The sequence below is a fragment of the Mastigoproctus giganteus genome, chromosome 6 (genome assembly GCF_048544385.1).
Source record: "Mastigoproctus giganteus isolate SK-2022 chromosome 6, ASM4854438v1, whole genome shotgun sequence".
In the NCBI taxonomy this organism is placed as follows: Eukaryota; Metazoa; Arthropoda; class Arachnida; order Uropygi; family Thelyphonidae; genus Mastigoproctus; species Mastigoproctus giganteus.
In genome coordinates, this window is record NC_143580.1 from 130,260,674 (window position 1) to 130,281,545 (window position 20,872).

At 37.2% G+C, this 20,872-nt stretch overlaps 1 protein-coding gene across 1 annotated transcript in view; it reads right to left on the minus strand.

Annotated features, from left to right (window-relative positions):
• Nucleotides 1–20,872, minus strand: part of LOC150084577 (uncharacterized) — a 316,151-nt gene that overhangs the window by 76,212 nt on the left and 219,067 nt on the right. The window contains exon 7 of the mRNA XM_090376290.1: nt 104–207. Within this exon, the coding sequence (XP_090232416.1) occupies nt 104–207 (104 nt within the window). The remainder of the gene's footprint in view (nt 1–103; nt 208–20,872) is intronic.

The following is a 20,872-nucleotide window of genomic DNA, read 5'->3' on the forward strand; positions in this document are numbered from 1 at the left end:
TAACTTGTAAAGTCGAGAACTACCTGCATTTTTTTCCTTAACATTAAATATTTAAATCCTGATAATCATTTACTTTAAAAATATAATCAAAAGTGTTACTAACTGTTCAGGCACATAGATTCCAAGAAAGAGCATTTCATCTTTAAACTTCTCTTTATTGTTGCATAAAGGACATTTGAAAAAATATCCAGCAGAGATCGCCTGCTTCTAAAAATGAGAGAAATTGATGTGAGTGAAAAATTATAATATATAAAGAAATTGAACTGCAATATGATATAAAAATGTTACATCCACAAACCTTTTTTTAAAAAAAAGTAAAATTATAGGAAATTTAAAACTCTGAAATACTGGCATACTGTTTTTGAAAAAATTTTGAGAGCGGAATGTGTCTAACTATCTATCTTTTTAGGATTACAAAGAAACCACCACTAAATATTTCTTTAAAATACACCTCACTAAAACTCAAAAAAAATAAACTTATACAATAAAACCTCCCTTAATGGATGGACACCTCTTAGGGTTTAGATCCCAGCCAAAAGTAACAGAAATTACATGTTACATGATCTCACCAAAACAGACACTCTCTAATACAAATGTGGACACTTCAATAGAGGTTCTTTTGGGATTTTCAATCTCATTAAATGGAACACTTTCTAGGATAACTGAAAATGCCCTTTCTAGGGCATTTTCAATGAAGGCAAGTGAAAGTCAAAGTCGTTACAGTTAATAAAAGTTTACTAGGAAGGAAAGGTGAAAGTTATATTCATTGCAGTAATACTAATAAGACTTTTGATGGTCATGTGGAGCAGATTGCACAATATGTCATTGTTATTGCTTGCAACTGCTGGGCTATCTAATGCAGTTCAACTGTTGCACATCAAGGCAACAATGGGCTCACAAATTTTCAAAAACAAAAATAATAAATAAAAAAATAACAATGGGCTCTCGCAAGCCCACTACAGCTCACCACTGTTTAGACATCAGAAGACTTCCTGTAATCCGCATCTGGGGTAAGTCCCTGAAACTCAGCACCACTGTGCTGAGTTTCAGGAAAATGTGCCTTTGTTCATTTTCTTTTTCAAATTAGTGCAACTACATGCACTGTTAACAACCCAAAGGGTTTAGTGAGAGTATAAAAGGTACCTGTTTGAATGATAAGATAAATGGAGAGAGGCCAAGGAAGTGCACCTCAAAATCAAGTTTTTCACAAATTCAGCACTGCACAATCTTTGCTGTAAAATATTGTTTATTTTCAGATTTCTTTTTAAGCACTGCAAATTGCTCTTATGCTTATTTGTTTGCAAATGTCTGATGCAATTGTAAAATTTTAAAAAAAATCACATCTACATACAATACATAAAGCAGTTACCTTTTCTGATTTTTATAATACCTAGAAAATATTGTAAATACACTTTCTTGAAAAGTACATACATTTGCTTTCTTGCATCACATGCCACTATTACTACTACTACTACTATTACTACTACTACATATTTCTTTGGCATCTTACTGAAAAATACTATTAAATCAAATTTAGCTTCTCACACACATACAAAAAGAAAATATGGTTTAATTTGACACATATCTAACAAAGAGTAAACTCAATCTTCAAATACAGGATTATTTATTTATTTATAGTAACATTGTTTTGCAAGTTTTTATGCAATATGGACTAGCTGAACTGACAGCAATTCAATAACTAGAGACAAAAAAGCAAAATAAGCAAAAATAACTAGAGACAAAAAAGCAACCTGAGTTCTTCAAACATAAGAACTCAGGTTGCTAGTTTTTTACCCTGTACACACACACACAGGGAAAAATTTTTCTTAGAACAACCAACATTATAGAGTTAAAATAAAATAAACTTTAATGTAATAAACAAATACTAAAATGGAATAAATAAAATTAAAAAATCACTAAAAGTGTTAAAATACAATTAAAAATAAAGGCCTCAAGATACAGAAGAATAAATTACAATAGCTTTCAAGGCAAAGTTCCTCTTCTTCAGCTTGAAAGAATGGCATACTGAGTATATATAAATTCACATGGCATGATTATTATCAGTATGAATGACCATGCAGATTTGCAAAAACTAGTAATATAATGTTGGTTGAGCAAGTACCAGAATTCATCATATTGCAGAATGACTTCATAACAGAATGGATGCAAGTACCCAACATTATATATATGCAATTCACAGTGTGGCCTGCAATATGGAGGGCTTCAAGCCAATGGCACTAGTGGCAATAGTGTGAGTAATCCATATGTTGGATATCACGATGGGTTAGAGATCACAGTTGCATTGTTCATTCTAGTAGCATTATAGCATTCAGCAATGGCAAAGGGATCAAAATTAGCAGTGCAAGCAGATCATTCTCTAGTTCAGAGACACGATCTTCAAATTTCCTGGCAGTCTCACCAATATATCATACCCACAATTTGGATATTTAATACAGTAAATGGGGCTGCTTCATAAAAACAAAAGTATGAGTGACTTCAACCTTGAGCTGATAGACTGAACTTATTACAGGAAATATGTGGCACTATTAGCAATGATGCAACTAACATGAACATCCATGGCTATGTCACTGTCAGTACAAAGAATCAATAAATACAATTTTGCTATCAGTTAAACAAACACAAAGCAGTGCAAATATCATCAGTAGAGAGCGAGGTACTTCAAAGCAGAATCCTGTGCAGAAGCTGTTTTCATATAGGTAACCACTCGTAGTGGAATGGACATAAAACAAGGAGATCACATCAAAAGAAGCCGTGATCTTGCACTCTGCAATGATAAAATCTTTGAAATTTTGAAAAAAATGTGTGTTATGAATTTTTGGGTTATGAAATATATGAAAAATTCATATACCTGGGTTATGAATTTTTGGGGGTAATGACAATCCATTGAATTAAGTTTCCAGTGCATATTTTTAGAAATCTTTTTTAGCAAAAAATATTGGAACATGCAACAGCCTGGAAAGTGGAAAGCAAGGTGTCAGAATTGCAGAGCCCTGCTAAGGGGTTGTCATGGGACAAACAAATATATGGGCTGTGTTGGGGACACTAACAGTAAAAACACATCTAAAGTATACTTGCATGTACACTAATGCTAGGAGTATAGTAAACAAATTTTATAATTCTGATGTACCAGTGAAGTCATCAAAAGATATCCTACCCTAAGAAAAGGGTTTTCAGTAGTAAACTTATAACATACTGAGCTGCCTTACTCAGTGTCTACTAGTATCCTACCCTGAGGATTAGAATTTACAGCATTATGTTTTGAAGAATTAATCCATGGCAAGTGGTTTAAATTAACCTTGCAGAACCTAGCATTAGTGAAGTTAGAAGACAGACAGTCACCTACCACCATGTGCAGTGAGCGGCAAAACAAAAAACTGGATACCCAAGTACAAAAAATGGTTGGCAAACCATAAGACGAAAGCTTACATTGAATTCATCCATAGATGGGTAACATAAGACAGTATATCACTAGTGGATCGACACTGATGGAATTCATACTAGCAATGATGGAAGTAATCACTGATAAGATGGAAGGTTTCTGGATAGTTTAAGAGTTGGCAGTTAATAGATTTCACAATTACTTTAGAAGGAGTAAAAGTAAGTGCAATGGAATAATCAGATGTGAGGGATTTGTCATCCTTTTTAGGAATTAGTTGGATGTGAACAAATTTCCAAGAAGGAAAATCACCTGTAGATTAAGAAAGTGTAAAAAGCCAACATAGAACAGGACTAAGGTTCAACACAGAACAGGGACAACACAGAACAGGACCAATACAGATCAGGAGCACAGGCTTTGAGAACAAGTGGAAAAATACCATCAGGACCTGGTGCTTTCCTGGCATCAAGAATGATCGATATTCTTCTGACATCTTTTTGGCAGAAAATCACAGAAAGCACTGAATGGAGTGTACTGGGAATGATAGGAGGTGTTCAAAATCTAGTTGGGACATTAATAAATGCTTTACAATTGTTGCAAGCTTTAGTGAGGGTAATAAAAAATGAATCTGGAGATTGGGATGCAAGCAAATTGCAATATGCAACATTCTTATCTTAAACAGCCTGGTGCATTTATTGGAAAACCATGGTTTAGATACAGGACAAGATTTTAATGTGGAGTGTGGAATAAAGGATTTCATCCCTACCAGAATAATTTCACTGACATGATCTGAGCACTGACCTCAGAAGATTTAAAACAGTAATCGAACCAAGGAAAAGAAGAATAGAAACCTCACAGAACATCTTATTTTGCATTTTTGTAAGGCTAAACAACAAGGTTAAGACTTGCCACCAGAGAGAGAGAGAGAAAGGCTCCACTGGAAAAGACAAGTTGTGATCTAAGGTGCCTAGAGAACCACTCACCTCATCTGTGTACTTGGAAGGGTTGTTTGTGGAAAAAAGAACAAGCATGTTGTCTGCATGGTTAGGATTGTCTGGTAATCTGGTACATAAATGAAATATCTATGCGAGGTCAGTAGTAATTGCAAAAGCTTCAGCATCTCAACCCACTGGCTGTGTGACTAGAAAACAGAAGCCTGCTGGATTTGTGAACATTAAAATCACCAAGGAAAAATATCTTAAATTTCTAGTGGGAAAGTTGGACCGGAGAAAGTTAAATTTCAACGAAAGAAAGTCAAAGAGTTCCAGGTGATTAGTGGAGTTGGGAGAAGAACAGAGACAACTCATGAATTTGACAGAATGAGATAGAGATTTTCAGCAAGAGAAGAACAAAAAGAGGAATTCCAAATTATTAAGTCTTCAACAGGAAATATCAAAATGGGCATATGCACAAGTACCACCTTTGAAGCAAAAATACAGTGAATAATTACGGCAACTGAAAAAAAAAAAAAGCAGTGGATGTATCAGCTGATAAGTAAGATTCTGTCAGAAAAATTACATGAGGGCTTGGCAGACTGTAAGTGTAAAAGGATATCACTGAGGTTGGAACTGAGACCACACATATTTGCAAAATGAACAAAGAAGTGTATACTGAATCCAATGGACAGAGTAGCAAAAATTTGAGCAATTGTGGAAAGAGATCGTCGTTTGACCCTCAGAATGATGGCTGATTAGTAGGATATGAATAAGGAGATGACTCGTCAAATTTGGCAAGAAGATGTAGGGAAAAGGAAAGTCTGAAAATCCATGCTACACAGCTTCATGGATGAGCAGAAACAACAAAGAGTGTCATCATGAGAAAACTTCCAAACTTGTGAAGGTAATCCTAATTTCATTCAACTGTATTGTTACTGGAGATGAGTATTGGATGTTTCACTACAACCCAGAGATGAAACGTCAGGGCATGCAGTGGTCTTCAAAATCATCACCAAGGCCCAAAAAGTTTTGTTTACAATAGTCGAAGATCAAGATGATGTTGATCATGTTTTTAGACAAATAGGGTGTGATTCACAAGGAATTTGTGCCTAAAGGGGAGAGAGTCAATGTGGCATTCTACTTACTGGTGTGCAAAGACCATTGAAGCACACCGTCCTGGTGAGGCCACAATTTTGGGAGAAAGGCAGCTGGTTCTTGCATGACAATGTCCCAAACTATTCTGCATTTGTTGTGAAGATATTTTTGATGAAACCTACCTAGCATTGTACAGTTCAATCATCCACTCTAATCTCCTGACCTAGCATCAGTGGACTTCTTCCTCTTTCACAAGGTGAAAATTACCCTCAAAGGAAAGAGATTTCAGGATGTTGCTGACATAAAGAAAAATGTAACTAACGAACTAAACATCATCTCTTTGGATGCCTTCATTGACTCTTTTCAAAAACTTTTAGAATGGTGGATCAATCAGGTGGATTACTTTGAATAAAAATAAAATAATTTTTGAGCTCCTTCACTTTCTGTCCTTTTTATTGCACCAGTCCAGGAACTACTACCACTACAAGATAAGCTTTGAACATTCTCTCCAGATTCTGCACAAGCCACTAGTCAGAATGACAGGAAGATAGTTTGTTGGAAATTGGTATTGGTGTTTTTGGGCACAAGGGCAACTAGGGCCAAAATGTGCCTGTTCCTATGACATGTTTTTATATGTTTCGTTCCAGTTTGTCATCATAGAAAATCATATATTTGTATCTGTTTAAGAAAGGTAAATTGTTCATTTAAATTCGCATTGTTTCCAATAATATTGGCAAGTGATAGAGGCTCTTTCAGTCATGACAGTGAAAGGAAACAATTTTTTCGGAAATAGGAATACTGCTTACAATCTAAGAGTATATGCTTGATGGTATTGAGGTGGAACATCCTGCTTGAGTAGATATATGGGTTTGATGTGTATGCCCTATGCGTAATCTTGCTAGCACAATCTTGTCTGTTTTGCCTGAAGCTAGTTTTCCATAGTGCTGGTTTCTCTTTGATTTCGAGCAATTTGTTGTTTGTTTGTGACCTCCAGATTTCAGACCACTGAATTGTATAGATTTTTTTAATGCGCTTCAAATAATCTATGTATGGTACTTGGTAATGTGATGGTATTGTACTGATTGGTTGTTTGGCTGCCTGATTTGCTCTCTCATTACCTATGATACCTAGAAGAAGAACATACATACAACCTTAGCAGGAATTTTCCCACAAACTAACCACTCATCATCCATAATAAAGATCCTTAGATGTGTCAACCAAACAAAAACCTAACAGCTACAATCTGAAAAACTAATCATTAACTTAACCTGGATCTGACCACTGGCTTAAACTGGAGTCATTATCTGGACTTGACCACTCACACGGACGGAACAACATGTCCCAGGAATAGCATACGAAGACCTGACAAAGACATTATGCAGTTTGCTGCTGAAACATCATTAGGCGATCTGAACCAGGTACCCTCACTCGGTTCACTTTCTTTCCCTTCCCTTGGCAGGGGATGGTTACTCTGTACCCTCCTCCCTGCCATCCCCTATCTTCACCTGGTGAGGCATGGGCCTGCCCCGCCGACTTTTGGGGTTATCTTCACTATTGACTCCCTATTTCTGTCTTTCACCCCCCAGTCTTCAGTCTCCCTTCCCTCTCTAGCTATCTTGCGACTAGCATTTGACCCTTGCCAAAACTACACAAGCCCCACACAAAAAAAAAAAAAAAAATTAACTATAACCCGTATAACTTATATCTCTTTCGGCCTGACCCAATTTCTAGCGTTTCCACCCCCCCTCCACTTTTTTTTTTTTTTTTTTTTTTAAGGTCCTAGCTACTGAAATCTCAGGAAATTAGGTGGCAGGACCTGCCATAGTAAATAGTAAATTTCTAAAATACTGGTGTACCTGGTCTGCCTCCACGAGGTATAGTGTGGGCAATGGTGGGTCTCATTTGAGACCCAACAGCTAAAAGACCAGATGAACAATGGTACAAAACATTACACACCACAATATCCATACACTTTTAAACCTCTGGCCTCTACAGTGTTCTGTATCACACCACAATGATTATTACGCGGAGATGGGGAAACCCCTGGTGCTGTTAGACCCTAAACACACTATACACTATACCTATGATACCAGAGTGCCCTGGGATCCAGCAAAATAACACTGCATGATTCTTAGTTCATAGGTGGTTTAAGCAGGAAAAAAATTGTTTCATGATGGGATGCAATATTGAAAGTTTATTGTCTAATGCAGACACTGCACTCATGGAATCTGTATTGTGGGAAGTGTTTATATTTTCTAGGGCTAATTTTATTGCGTATAATTCTGCAGTGTAACTGCTACACTCAACTGGTAGTGATACAGAAAGTGTAAAAGAGGAAAAGACAGCTGCAGCACCAACAGAAGTCTGTTTTCGAACCATCTGTATATATTATACAGCACTGAGCATTGTTGAGAACATGGCCTTTATGTAGCTGTTTAATACTTTCATCTGGCAGGGATTTCTTTCCCCATTGCTGAAAATAGGTATCACAGTGAGGGAGAGTTACAGACCAGGGTGGATCAGGTACATCATTCTCTTGAAGCATTGTCAAATTTTATGTCCCAGGCATGTATCAATTCTTTTAATCGAATACCAGTGAGTCTATTTTCTCTAACTTTGCTGTTGTAGAACGTGATCCAATCAGGGTTGAGAAGCAATGGTCGAACAGGATGGGCTGGAAGGCTTTGAATTTTGGCTGCATAATTAAGGAGCAGCATTTTCCTTCTAGGGTGAAGTCAAGGTTCATACGCTTCTACATAGAGGATGTTCTAAAGGCTCCTAGCGAAGTATGAAGGGCACTATGTTGGATGGTGTTCAGTCTGGTTAGTGCACTTTTCCTAGCAGAGTCATAGACAACGGCTCCATAATCTAATCGAGACCTGATAAGAGCACGATACAGATGTGGGAAAGAGTATCTATCGGCACCCCATTTCATGGCAGAAATGGACCGAAGAATATTTAGTTTCTATAAATAAACAGTTCGGAGATATGTTATGTGAGAAACAAAGTTAAGTTTGGTGTCCAGCATTAAACCTAGGAAAAGAAGATAAAGAAGATTACTGGCGAGTGGTATCAGGTGGTTCTTTAGCCGAAGTTCCGGTTCCAGATGCAGCTTGCGTTTTTTGCAGAAGTGAATTGCAACTGTTTCTTGTTCTGACATACGATATCCATTCTGCTGTAGTTTTTGGAAATTTAGGATCCTTTCTTTGCTTAATGAAGGCAAGAATATGGCCTTTTATCTCTGACAGCTTGTCTGCACTGCTCAGAAAACTATATCTGACTGCACAATTACCCCCAGGTCTCTTTCATTCTCCACTACCTTGAGTGTACACCACCCAGTTGGTACATTTCTCTGGGGTTACTGCTACCCATATGCAGTACTTTGCATTTGCAATGCATAAGTACTGCATACTAAGAAACATTACTAGAGTAGTGTTTCTTAGTTGGAACAAAAAGCCTATTAGCTTCCAAAATTACAACTTGAATGCTTCCCATTTAGAATTTGCTGTTGGTAACATCATCAGTTGGTCCCACTGTATGGAACCTAAAAAATCTCTGAGACCACTGTAGTCGCCTTTACAAAAGCAAAAACCCTTCCCCTGATGGTAGTTACATCTTTAAGTAAATCCAACATTAGTACACTGTGATCAGTGCTACCTAGTGGTTCCTTTATCTGTAGATTCTTAATGCATGAATAATCACTGCTGATAATCGGATCAAGAGTGTTACTCCCTCTCTAACATGCTACTGTAGAAAACAATCATTCAATAAATCCACAAAAGCCTTGCTAGTGTGTGAGCAGACAACCAACATGTTCCAGTCTATATCTAGGAAGTTAAAATCCTCTATTATAAGACACTCTGATTTACTGACCCACTCTATTTCTCTCTATAAATGTTCATTGTACTAATCAGAGTCAATTAGGCCTATAACAAACTCCTACCCTCATTTTTGCTTTCCCAGTGCTTATGTCACACCAAACTGACTCAACATTGCACTGTCCATCTATGTCAACTGGATGCACTTCCTTAGATTTTAAGTGTTGCTTAACTAACAGCATAACCCCTCCTCCCTTTCTACCCTTTCTGTACACATTGTACTCCCCAAATTCAAAGTCTGCATTACTTACATCTGTGTGACACCACGTCTCTGATATCCCAAACAAGTAAATACATGGCCCACATGTGTCATCATGGAACAAGTAAATACATGGCCCACAGCCCATGTATTTACTTGTTCCATGATGACACCCAGCAGTTCTTGAAATCCTCAGAAACTTGCTTTGCTGGATGCTGCTCATTCCAATAGAAGCAGTGCAACAATCACTTTCACTGCTGCCTGCGGCATCTGTTAATCTATTAGTCTGTGAATCCCATTCAAAAACTCAGTTGAATTAAGATACATAAATAATTTAATACATACTGATTATAATTATAAATATTAATGAAAACAGTTATTACAGAACAATATACTTTCATACACACTATCCTTCTGTACACTCTTCCACTGATAGCTGGCAAGTCCTATCCAAGCACTGTGTCGTTCCTCACAATGTGAAGGATCATATAATGACATACACAACTATAAATAATGATCAGAAGCCTTTAACAGTAGTTCAATCGTGAATGCAAGACTCTGTGACTGACAGAATTAACAGACTTATGTTGTTGTTGTTTGTTTGGTTTTTAGGAGCATTAGCAACTAAGGCAATATTGCTCCGGGGATATGCGGTGGTCATTCCCTGACCTTTCCACATCCTCCATATTTGGTGGTCACAGGCTCGAACCTCAGTCTAATCAAGAAGCGTGTGTTACGCACTGCTGCTCCTGCCCACCTGGCTACGGAGGCACCAACAGACTTATGAACTGATCTGCAAATGGAAGTGGCCTGTTGCTGAAGCCATAAACAAAATGACCCGGAAAATCCCCAAACCTGTATTCCAATCATCTGACATATGCTGGACGATTGGAACACAGGTTCCAATCATCCAGCATATGTTGTCACAGCACATACAGGCCCATGGTGTGATGACTGGGAAATGTGTCAACACCAGTAGTGTGTAGGATGCTGCATTATATAGGTTAGCAGCTGTCCATCACTCCAACTAATAGCAAATGCTGTACAGCATGATATAGGACCTGCCATTCTTTAACCATAAATCAACAGAAAGCTGTACTTTGGAATATAGAATCACAGTACATGGCCTACCAGTCTGACCATAATGCCTGGGTGTGGCAAATGCCCAGGGAAAGCTACTTGCCAGAGTGTATTGTTCTGACCATGAAGTTTAGTGGAGGTAGCCTGATGGTTTGGAGCTGTTTATCATGGCTTGGACAGGAACCATTGGTTGTTTTGGACAAAATCACAAATGCTGAGGTATATCTAGACATCCTGGACAGCAATGTATTGCCAACGTTTTGGCACCACTTCGGGTAAGCCCATACGTGAATCAGCAGAATAACACTCATCATACTGCTTGCATCATAATAGACTGATATGGAGATGTAAGTGACAAAAAGTTGCACTGGCCGGCCCAGATCCCTGACCTCTATCCCGCATTGAACCTCTGGCACGAAATGGAGTCATCTGGAGTGTGTGTGTGTGTGTGTGTGTGTGTGTGTGTGTGTGTGTGTGTGTGTGTGTGTGTGTGTGTGTGTGTGTGTGTGTGTGTGAAGAGAGACCACCCAAAAATAAAGCAGAATTGGTCACCTCTTTGAAGGCTAAATAGCAAAAAATATTGAAGGACATTTACAAAAATAAAACCGGTGGAGAGTATTACATGGAAACTAGAGGTTAAAAATTCTGTCTTTCTTTTAATTGTTGATTTTGGAAGCATAGCGGCTTTCTTTTAATTGGTTCTATTTAAATAAAAAAATTAAAGAAACTAAACATCTATTAAATAAATTTTTATTAATAACATTTATATAATAGTAATAATAGGCAAATGATTAACAAAAAAAAGAGTTTTATAATTTAAATATTAGAGAATGCTTACTATTGTAATGAAGTTTGGATGCTATTTCAATAAAGAAAAAACAACAAGAACAATCTCATTTTAATGAGTATCTTAAAAGAAAAATAAGACAACTAGTCTATTTATATCAATCATTTTGTCTCTCTCTTTACCCACACCTAAAAATAATTTCAGCCACTCTTCTCACTCTCAGCCATCCAAATTCATCCTGGAATTCTTTATTCCAGTCAAATATCCTCACATTTGACCTTGCTGTAGGTTGGTTGCTAACACAGTTGCAAACATTAATAAAATTGCAGCTTAGAGGGCACACAAACTGAATAGATATCTTTTGTCTACATCCACACAAGGAATTTTTTTGGGATGGGGAATGCCAGAAGTGTATCAAATTCCAACAGGGAGCTAAATGATTTTGTGATAAACAAAGGGAAAGTGGAAGAGAAGCTAAACAAAAAATAGCACCTGGGGGAAATGGAATCTATCCAATTACATTAAGGGAGGCAGCAAAAGAGGTGAGCAAACCTTTGGCCATAATTACGAGAGCATTCTTGGATTCAGGTCCCTATAGACTGGAGATGTGGGCTGCATCCCCACTTCACAAAGGGGATTCAATGAGAGCAGTAATTACAGTCCTGTTTGCCTGAACCTCTTTTCTGGGAAAAATTATGGAATCATTGGTTAAAAGAATAATGCAGAATAATTTAGACAGGAATGCAGTTATACAGCAGTCACAGCATGGATTTGTTAAAGGGCGATCATGTTTGACCAATCTGACTGGATACTATGATGCAGTAACAAAGGTATTGGATGCAAAAAATAATTTTGACATTGTATACTTGATACTGTTGTACATTAAAGACTACTGTACAAATTGGAGCAGTGTGGCTTTAGGGGCAAGTTAATGTTATTTATAAAGGGCTGGTTGAGTGGTGTTATCAACAGGTATTGTTGTTCTTGGACTAATGTTAATGGTGGAGTCTCCACTCCCCAAATAAGTAATAACAATCCACTAAACATTTTCTTATTAACATATAATAATAATAACATTTCCTGGGGGAACATCTTAGCTAATCATATTCTCAACTGCTAGGACAGCACATAGGGTTTTGTCAATGATATACAAGAATTTTGCCAACAGGATAAGGAAGTGATTATCCCATTGTATAAGGCAATGGTTAGGTCATATCTTAAGGACTGCATACAAGTCTGGAGGCCTCATTTTAGGAAGGATGTGTGTGTCTGTTGAAATGGATGCAAAAAATAGAACAAGATTAGTGAGAGGAAAAAAGAATGCCCTTACCAGAAAAGGCTTCAGCTCTGTAAACTACAATGTCTGGAGCCTAGGCTCCTGTGAGGAGATTTGATTGAGGCATTTAAGGCTTTGAATAGACTGAGTAGGCTGAATGCTGATCACATCCTGCCACTTGCACAGAATATACACACATGAAAGGACATAAATTAAAATCAAGGAAGGATCATGGTAGGGTAGACATCTGGAAATTTCCTTTCAGCCAGTGGATGGTTGAATGTTGGGAAAAAACTTACATCTGGTGTTGTGGAAGTGGATAGTTAAAATAAATTCAAGGAATAACTAGACAAACTGTTGGATGGAATGGACAAATGATACAGGAAGTGTTGTCTCTTCGTGTATCATCTCTTAGGCTCTCTTCTCCCCCCTCCCCAATGCTTTATAAGCTTGGCTTCTTGCATCATTTGTGACCTAATCATACTAATAATACATTATTCTATTTGAACCTGCAGGTAGGATTCTTTGTTTTCCTCTTGTTATGCTACTTTATTTTCATTTACTTTATTTTGTATTAATTTCTCCGTTTTCCCAAAAATTGTATTGTCCAGACAAGGCAAGATGATCACCTTTGCAATTAAGGTATTTGGGGTCCTGACTCCAAACATTCCTCACTGTTATAATCTTTGAATACACATTTGGCACAGGTGGAGATCCATTGGCAACTGCTTTGGGAAGTGAAAATATTGACAACAGAAACAATAGTGGGTTTTGGATCTATGGACTTATGTAGCACATTAAGTATGAAGTTTTGACACTAGAGGAGAATTCTGGCAGGTAGATATAATAGTCTGTGTGGGAATAGTTATGGACTGAGCCAGATGCTTCACCAAAATTGAAATAAACAATGCTAAAATTATTTCCAGCATCCACCTAAAGAGTAACTGTGCCAAAATAGCTAACCCAGTTAATTGAACATTATTTTCCTTTGATAGAAATGCATATTCTATCATTTCCATCATTATTTTCTCAAATGCTGAATTTGGACTGACAAGTCTATAGTTATCCACTTTGCTCTTAGAACTACCTTTATGTATTGGCAATACGTCACTTCTTAGTCCAAAGGAACTCTCAAGTCAAGCAATGCCTTGATAAGTAAAATTAATTGTGCAATGTACTCTGTTGTCACCTCCCTCAAAATTACTCCCTCAATATATGCCATCAACTTTAGACTCAAACGTTTTTCTAATAAACAATAAGCCATAATTGAAATATTGCTAACTAATAAATTTAGTCTCTCGCTTACATCTACTCATTATAAAGGGTCTTTCCTCTATAAATATCAATACACAGTACCTGTTCAATTCATCAGCAATGTCACTGGGTTATCTAAGATGTTTCCACTCCCATTATGCAAGGGTCTGACCTGATTTGTTTCCTCCTCCTTCGTATTCATATACATGAAAAGTCCTTGTCACTATTCTTTGCTCTCAGCTGATTTCTCATACTCAGTCCTTGCCAACCTAAACTTTTCAATGATTACAATCATAGAATGTTTTGCTCTGTAACCATCCCGTGTCATCTTTTTATGCTCTACTAGACTGGCCAACTCTGTAATTCATCCAGGTAGTGAGGACCAGCAGATCATAATGCCTCATAATGGAGGACTTTAACTTTCCACTTAACTGAATTGTGCATTGGTCAATAATATAGTAGCAGAAATTTTCTGCATTTATTGGATGACTGTTTTCTACAGCAGCAGCAGCATGTTAGGAAAGCAACAAGAGAAAGCAATACTCTTGATTTGATTATCAGCAGTGACCATTATATATTGATGCAGGATTTACTTAAAGATATAATTACCATCAAGGATAAGGGATATTGCTTTCATAAAGGCAACCAGGGTGTTCTTAGTCAACTTTTAAATTTGCTCAGTTCATCAGTGGGACCAACTGGTGATGTTACCAAATGCAAGTTCTAAATAAGAGGCATTCAGGGAAGTAAGCAGAGAAGGTACTAGGCTTTTCATATAAACTAAGAAATAGGGTTCAAGTTTAGATCAACATGGATATCAGATCAACTGATCAGCCATATTGGTCTAAATGAAATTATAAATTAGCAGGGAACATCAAATCCTACAGCAAGAACAAACTAGTCTGCAATCAGGTTAATAAGGAAGAATAGGCAAGCTAAAGCAGAATATAAGAATTCCTTGGGTAAGACTGCAAAAAAAAGTAGCAAAGAATTCTTTGCTTATGTTAACATTAGAAGGAAAAGGATGAACAACGTTGACCTACTAAATACAAATGTGATAACTAAGGATGATTCTATTCAGGTTGCTAACAACCTAAATAAATATTTCACATGCATACATTCAAGCATAAAGAAGTTTTTAGGAATGAGAATATCAGAAGCACACCAAATTATATAACTTGGGGCTAAATGATTTTTTTATATAATAACTGAGAGGAAAGTGGAAGAAAAATTGCAGAAGCTAAAGTAAAAAAGGCACTGGGGCTGAGGATCTATCTATCCAGTTATATATTAAAAGCAACAAAAGAGGTCAACAAACCCTTGACCATATTATGAGAGCACCTTTGGATTTAGGGGAGTTTCCTATAGATTGGAGATGTGAAAATGTCTCTTATTCACAAAGTGGGATCCAAGGGTGCCATAGCAATTATAGACCTGTAAGCTTGACTTCTGTTCCAGGGAAAATAATGGAGTCAGTAGTTAAAGTATTGCTGGATCATTTAACAGAAATGGAATTACCCACACCCCCACCAACAAACACAATAGGTTTGTTGGTGGGGTGGGGGGAATCCTGCCTGCTCAATTGATTAGCTACTATGGCACAGTAACAAGGAAGATGGATGAAAACAATAATTTTGGCTTCATATATTTAGATCTGAATAGAGATTTTGCACTGGAGTTGTACTGCAGTCTTACTTCTACAAGAAAGACTGCAGTACAAATTTCAGCAGTTTAGCATTAGAGAAAAGTTACTGGTATACATAAATGGATGGCTGAGTGGAGTGGCAGTAGACAGAAGGTGGTATAAATGGGCATACTCTTCTTGGACTAATATTATTACTGGAATCCCTAAGGTTCAATGCCTGACCCATTGTTGTGTTCAATATTTATTAATGATATTTATGAAGATGTATCAGGCTTAATGTCTAAGTTTGCAGATGATAAGAAGGCTGGCAGGATGGTTGAGGAATCAAGCTAGGTATAGGAAAATTAGGCAGATGGACTGAGAAATGGCAATCCAAGTTTAAATGTAAGGTACCAGGGCAGCAGTAATCCCAAAAAGACATACCAATTATGTGTTGTTATCACCCTCAAGGTAATTGTACAGTCTGACATGAAGTTCACTCAGTAGTGCAGAAACACTATTAGAACAGCTCATGGGGTTCTGCCCATGAGCTGTTCAGGGAATATTGCCATCAGGGACAACAAGGAGATTATCCCAAGACAAGACAAGCCAATGGTTAGGCCATCTTGAGTGCTGCCTACAGATCTGGACGCCTCATGTTAAGCCTCAATAAATTTACATATTTATTGAAGGTACTAATACCATTAGTAAATAAAAATAAATATCATTTATCAAATAAGCAATCCAGCTAATAAAATTACATGAAAAAAAGGATTGTTTCTCACTGACTATATAAGATTGTTAGGTAGCAACAATAGCAATTATTTCCATCAAGAAAGAAATAGGAACCAACATGTTTAGTGGTTCAGAAAAGTAATTTATTTTGTTGCTTTTCAATTCACACAAAAAACAAGAAAAACAAGTGTTCTATCAAAGCAGCCTTCCACTAGAGTTGTAACTAACAAGTTAAAACTTTGTGTACATATACACAATCCAACTTTGTAAACATGTCTCATTTAAGTTTCAATTTGCTTTTAATAAACAGCACTGTTACAAGTTAGGGAGTGTTCAAATTTTATGTGGAATTTTTGTTGTTTTTTATAAACAATAATGTGATATCATTTTTGCACAGTTATTTCAATTCCATATTTCTCACTTGTTCTCAATTATTGTACTTATAGCCATGTGCTTAATCATACTTTATATATCATCCATAGAAATTAGCAAGAAAGTTGCATAATGTGTAACCCAATATGTGTTCAAAGAAAGCATAAATTTTCAGATATTCAGAAAATATTTGGGGTACATTGTAAGGATGAACAAAATAAAAAAATAAAAAAAACTTTTATATTCAATTCAGCCCCACAGTAAATATAACAGTTTAAATTTCACTGTAGCTGTTTTTTTTTTTTTTTTTTTTTTTGTAGCCAATATACTACTGCAGCAGTTAACAATGAATTGTGCATATTTTATGGCAGCATGCAGGCTCAACTGCACAATGCACATAGTGGCAGTCATGAGCTTTATTCCGGGGCAGCCAGTTCATAAATGATACACTGTCAAAAACACAGATGTATTAAATGGTGCACTGCATTCAAGGACAGCTGCAAGACTGAGAAATCTCATCCATGATGCATGGCCTCAGAGAGCAATCATGAATATTAACAAAGCTGAAAAGATTATAGATAATGATCACATTGCTGTGTATGAAATCTCACTAGAAATGAACACAACGGTGTCAGCAGTGTAGAGATAGCCATCACAAGAACCTTTGCTTCTAAAATCAGAATCAGAAAGCATTAAGAGCTGAGGGTTTCTTCTAAGCATTTTAAGTGTCAGGAAGGGAGAGGAATGCATTTCTTGACCACATCATGATGTGATAAGACATGGATCCACAACGATACACCTGAGAGCAACAAGCATGCATGGAATGGTGCCATTCCATGAACTCTCCCACAAGCTAAAAAAAATTCAAAACCCAAATATCCTTTGGCAATGTCATAACTTCAGTCTTATGGCATTCAGAGAGGTTAATCTGTGCAGATTTTTTGGTGCACTTTATCACAATAAATGCCCAATAACATCATCACAACACTCAACAGTGTGAGTTGGGGAGATAACCCTCCCCCAAAAGGCCAGATACAGAACTTTCAGATTTTTCACCACTAAACTCATTAAATTAATTTTTGGATGAATTTCCTTATCCCCACTCTTTGTTCTCTTTGTGAGCTATTTCTCATAATCTAACTTTGCCGGCCTACCCTCTTCTGTTGCACTAATTCTGATCACTTTGATGCTATTATAGGCTTCAGTACTTCTTATTGCTCTAAAACTTTTCCATGCTGTCTTTTTCTGCTCAAGTAATCTGGCAACTTCATTATTCATCCAACTTGGAATCCTCCTCGTGGAATATTTTTTAACTTTAAAACATTATGTGATTAATGTTTTAAAGGTATACCATAATTCAATTGTATCTGCTCTCTGTGCAATATCTTTTTTTTTTTTTTTTTTTTGTAGTTGTTGGCGCATAGGCTTCTGTGGCCATAATGCACCTCCCAATGTTTTTGCAGTACTTTGATCCAAGCCCAAGGCGGGAATCGAACCCGTGACCTTTGGGTTGCCAGGCAGGCACTTTACCCACCCGGCTAGCCCGGTCGGCTGTGCAATATCTAACCAGTTAATAGAGGCCAATAGCACCTTAAGGCATCATAAATTCCTTTGTTGAAATTATAACCCCATTCCTTTGCCTTTAGCTACTGCTACCTCTCTCTCTCTCTCTCTCTCTCTCTCTCTCTCTCTCTTCATCATTCACCGAAGAACTCCGTGATCACTTCCTGCTACTGGTTCCTGTGCTGTCAGTCTTATTATTCTTGTTCCTGCCGAAATAGACTGATAGCTTTTGCTACATTTGTGGAGAAGTGGTATTAAAATTGCAGTGAAAGCCACTTGTGAAAAACAACTGGCTTCCGCTTCCTTCACACAACCTGTAAGAAAAGCCTATGAACTCTATTTTGGATGTAAGCTCAGAGATCAAGATAAAGTATTGGCTCTGAAGATTTCCTGTAATCACGTTCAAAGACATTAACAGGCTGGCTTAGAGGTGGTCATAAATTGATGCCTTTTGATGCTATAGTGGTGATATAGTGGGAACTTCAAGCCCACATAAACAATTGTTACTTCTGCATGATCAATATTTCTGGTTTTTCTGGGAAATCCAAGCATAAAGTAGAGTATCCTAACATATTTGACAAATTTGATAGGATATTATGATGTGGTTACAAAGGAACTGGATGCAAAAAATAATTTTGATATCATATATTTGGATTTCAGGAAAGCTTTTGACGCTGTTGCACATGGAAGACTATTGTACAAATTGGAACAGAATGGTATTAAGAGTAAGCTGCTACAATGAATAAAAGGATGGTTCAGTAGGAGAAGACAGAGGGTGGTAATTAATGGGTGCTGCTCTTCGTGGACTAATGTTATTAGTGGAGTCCCACTGGGTTCGGTGTTGGGTCCTCTGTTGTTTTGTATATTTATCAATGATATTGATGAAGGTATATCAGGCTTAATGTCGAAGTTTGCAGATGATACAAAGGTTGGCAGGGTTGTTAATGACAGTAATGGCAGTGTGCTACTGCAACAGGCTCTAGATAATTTGGGCAGATGGGCTAAGAAGTGGCAACTGAAGTTTTACCTTGACAAATGCAAAGTACTACATATGGGTAGAAATAACCCGAGAGAAATGTACCAACTCTATGGTACTACACTTAAGGTGGTAGAAAATGAAAAAGACCTGGGAGTAATTGTGCAGTCAGATATGAAATTTTCTGAGCAATGCAGACAGGCTGCGGGGCAGGTCATGGGGTTTTGTCAATGATATATAGGAATTTTGCTAGCAGGGAAAAGGAGGTGATTGTCCCTTTGTATAAGGCAATGGTCAGGCCACGCCTTGAGTACTGCATACAGGTCTGGAGGCCTCATTTTAGGAAGGATATAGATTTGCTTGAGCGTGTACAGAGAAGAGCAACAAGATTGTTGAGGGGAATGAAGGGATCCTTTTACCAAGTGAGGCTTAAGTTCTGCAAATTGCAGTGGCTGGAGACTAGGCACCTGCGTGGTGAGCTGATTGAGGTGTATAAGGCCTTGAATGGGTTGAGCACGCTGAATTCTGATGGGATCCTTCCACTTGTTCAGATTACGAACCTAAGAGGGCATAAATTCAAATTAAGAAAAGATAGATGTAGAATAGATGTGCAGAAATTTGCCTTTAGCCAGCGTGTGGTGAATTGCTGGAACAAACTTCCATCTGTCGTTGTAATTGATAGGTTAAATAAATTTAAGGAGGAACTGGACAGGCATTTGGAGGGAATGGTGTGTTTTTTTTTTTTTTTTTTTGGCTGATGCTGCATAAGCTCATACACTTGCTTTCTTGCATCATATGCCACTACTACTACTACTTTTGAATATAAGCAACAAACACCTGTGAAGAAAGGGGGAATGATAGGAAACCTGAAATTAAAATCTGATCTTGTAGTGCTAGAATTTAGGAAATACACTAGAACAGACTAGAAAGAAGTCCTTTAATGAAGTAACGATGGTTTTGAATGGTTATGATGAAAGCAACAGTTAGGCTGCATCTTGAATATTGCAATTGGAAACTCCATTTTCAGAAAGAAGTAATTGCAGAAGGTACAGAAACAATGATACAGATCAGTATTCTTACCAAGAGAGTCTTAAGTTCTATAAGTTAGTCTTTGGAAATCAAGAATCTAGAAATGACCTGATCAAGGTGTTAAATTATTGAATAAACTAAATTCTGAGGATAACTTTACTTAGTGATGTGATGCAAACAAGGGAGCATACATTTAAATTTTGAAGAGATAACTGTAGAATAGAGATCTAAAAAATTAAAAGAAATGGGACACATACTTGAAAGAAATAGGTAAATGAAGTAGAGAAAGCCAATATGGTTATACTCAGTTTTGTTTCTTCTCTCTCTCTCTCTCTCTCTCTCTCTCTCTCTCTCTCTCTCTCTCTCTCTCTCTCTCTCTCTCTCTTCCCCCCCCCCCAGTTAATGCAGCATAATCTTGCTTCCTTGCATTATTCTGCCAACACTAGCACTAACTCTGAAGATTTACGACTCCCACAACAAAGAGCTAAAATTGTATTGATTGGCAAGCTAAATCCTCAATGGTATTTACATGACAAAGAAGATAAAATTACAAGCTGTAAAAATAAAACCCAGCCAGCCAATTATTTGGTTAGGATTTTTTTGAACATCAAGTACTCTGATCATAGCAAGCCAGTTCCTATAGCATCATCTCTTATTCTATATATAAAGTTT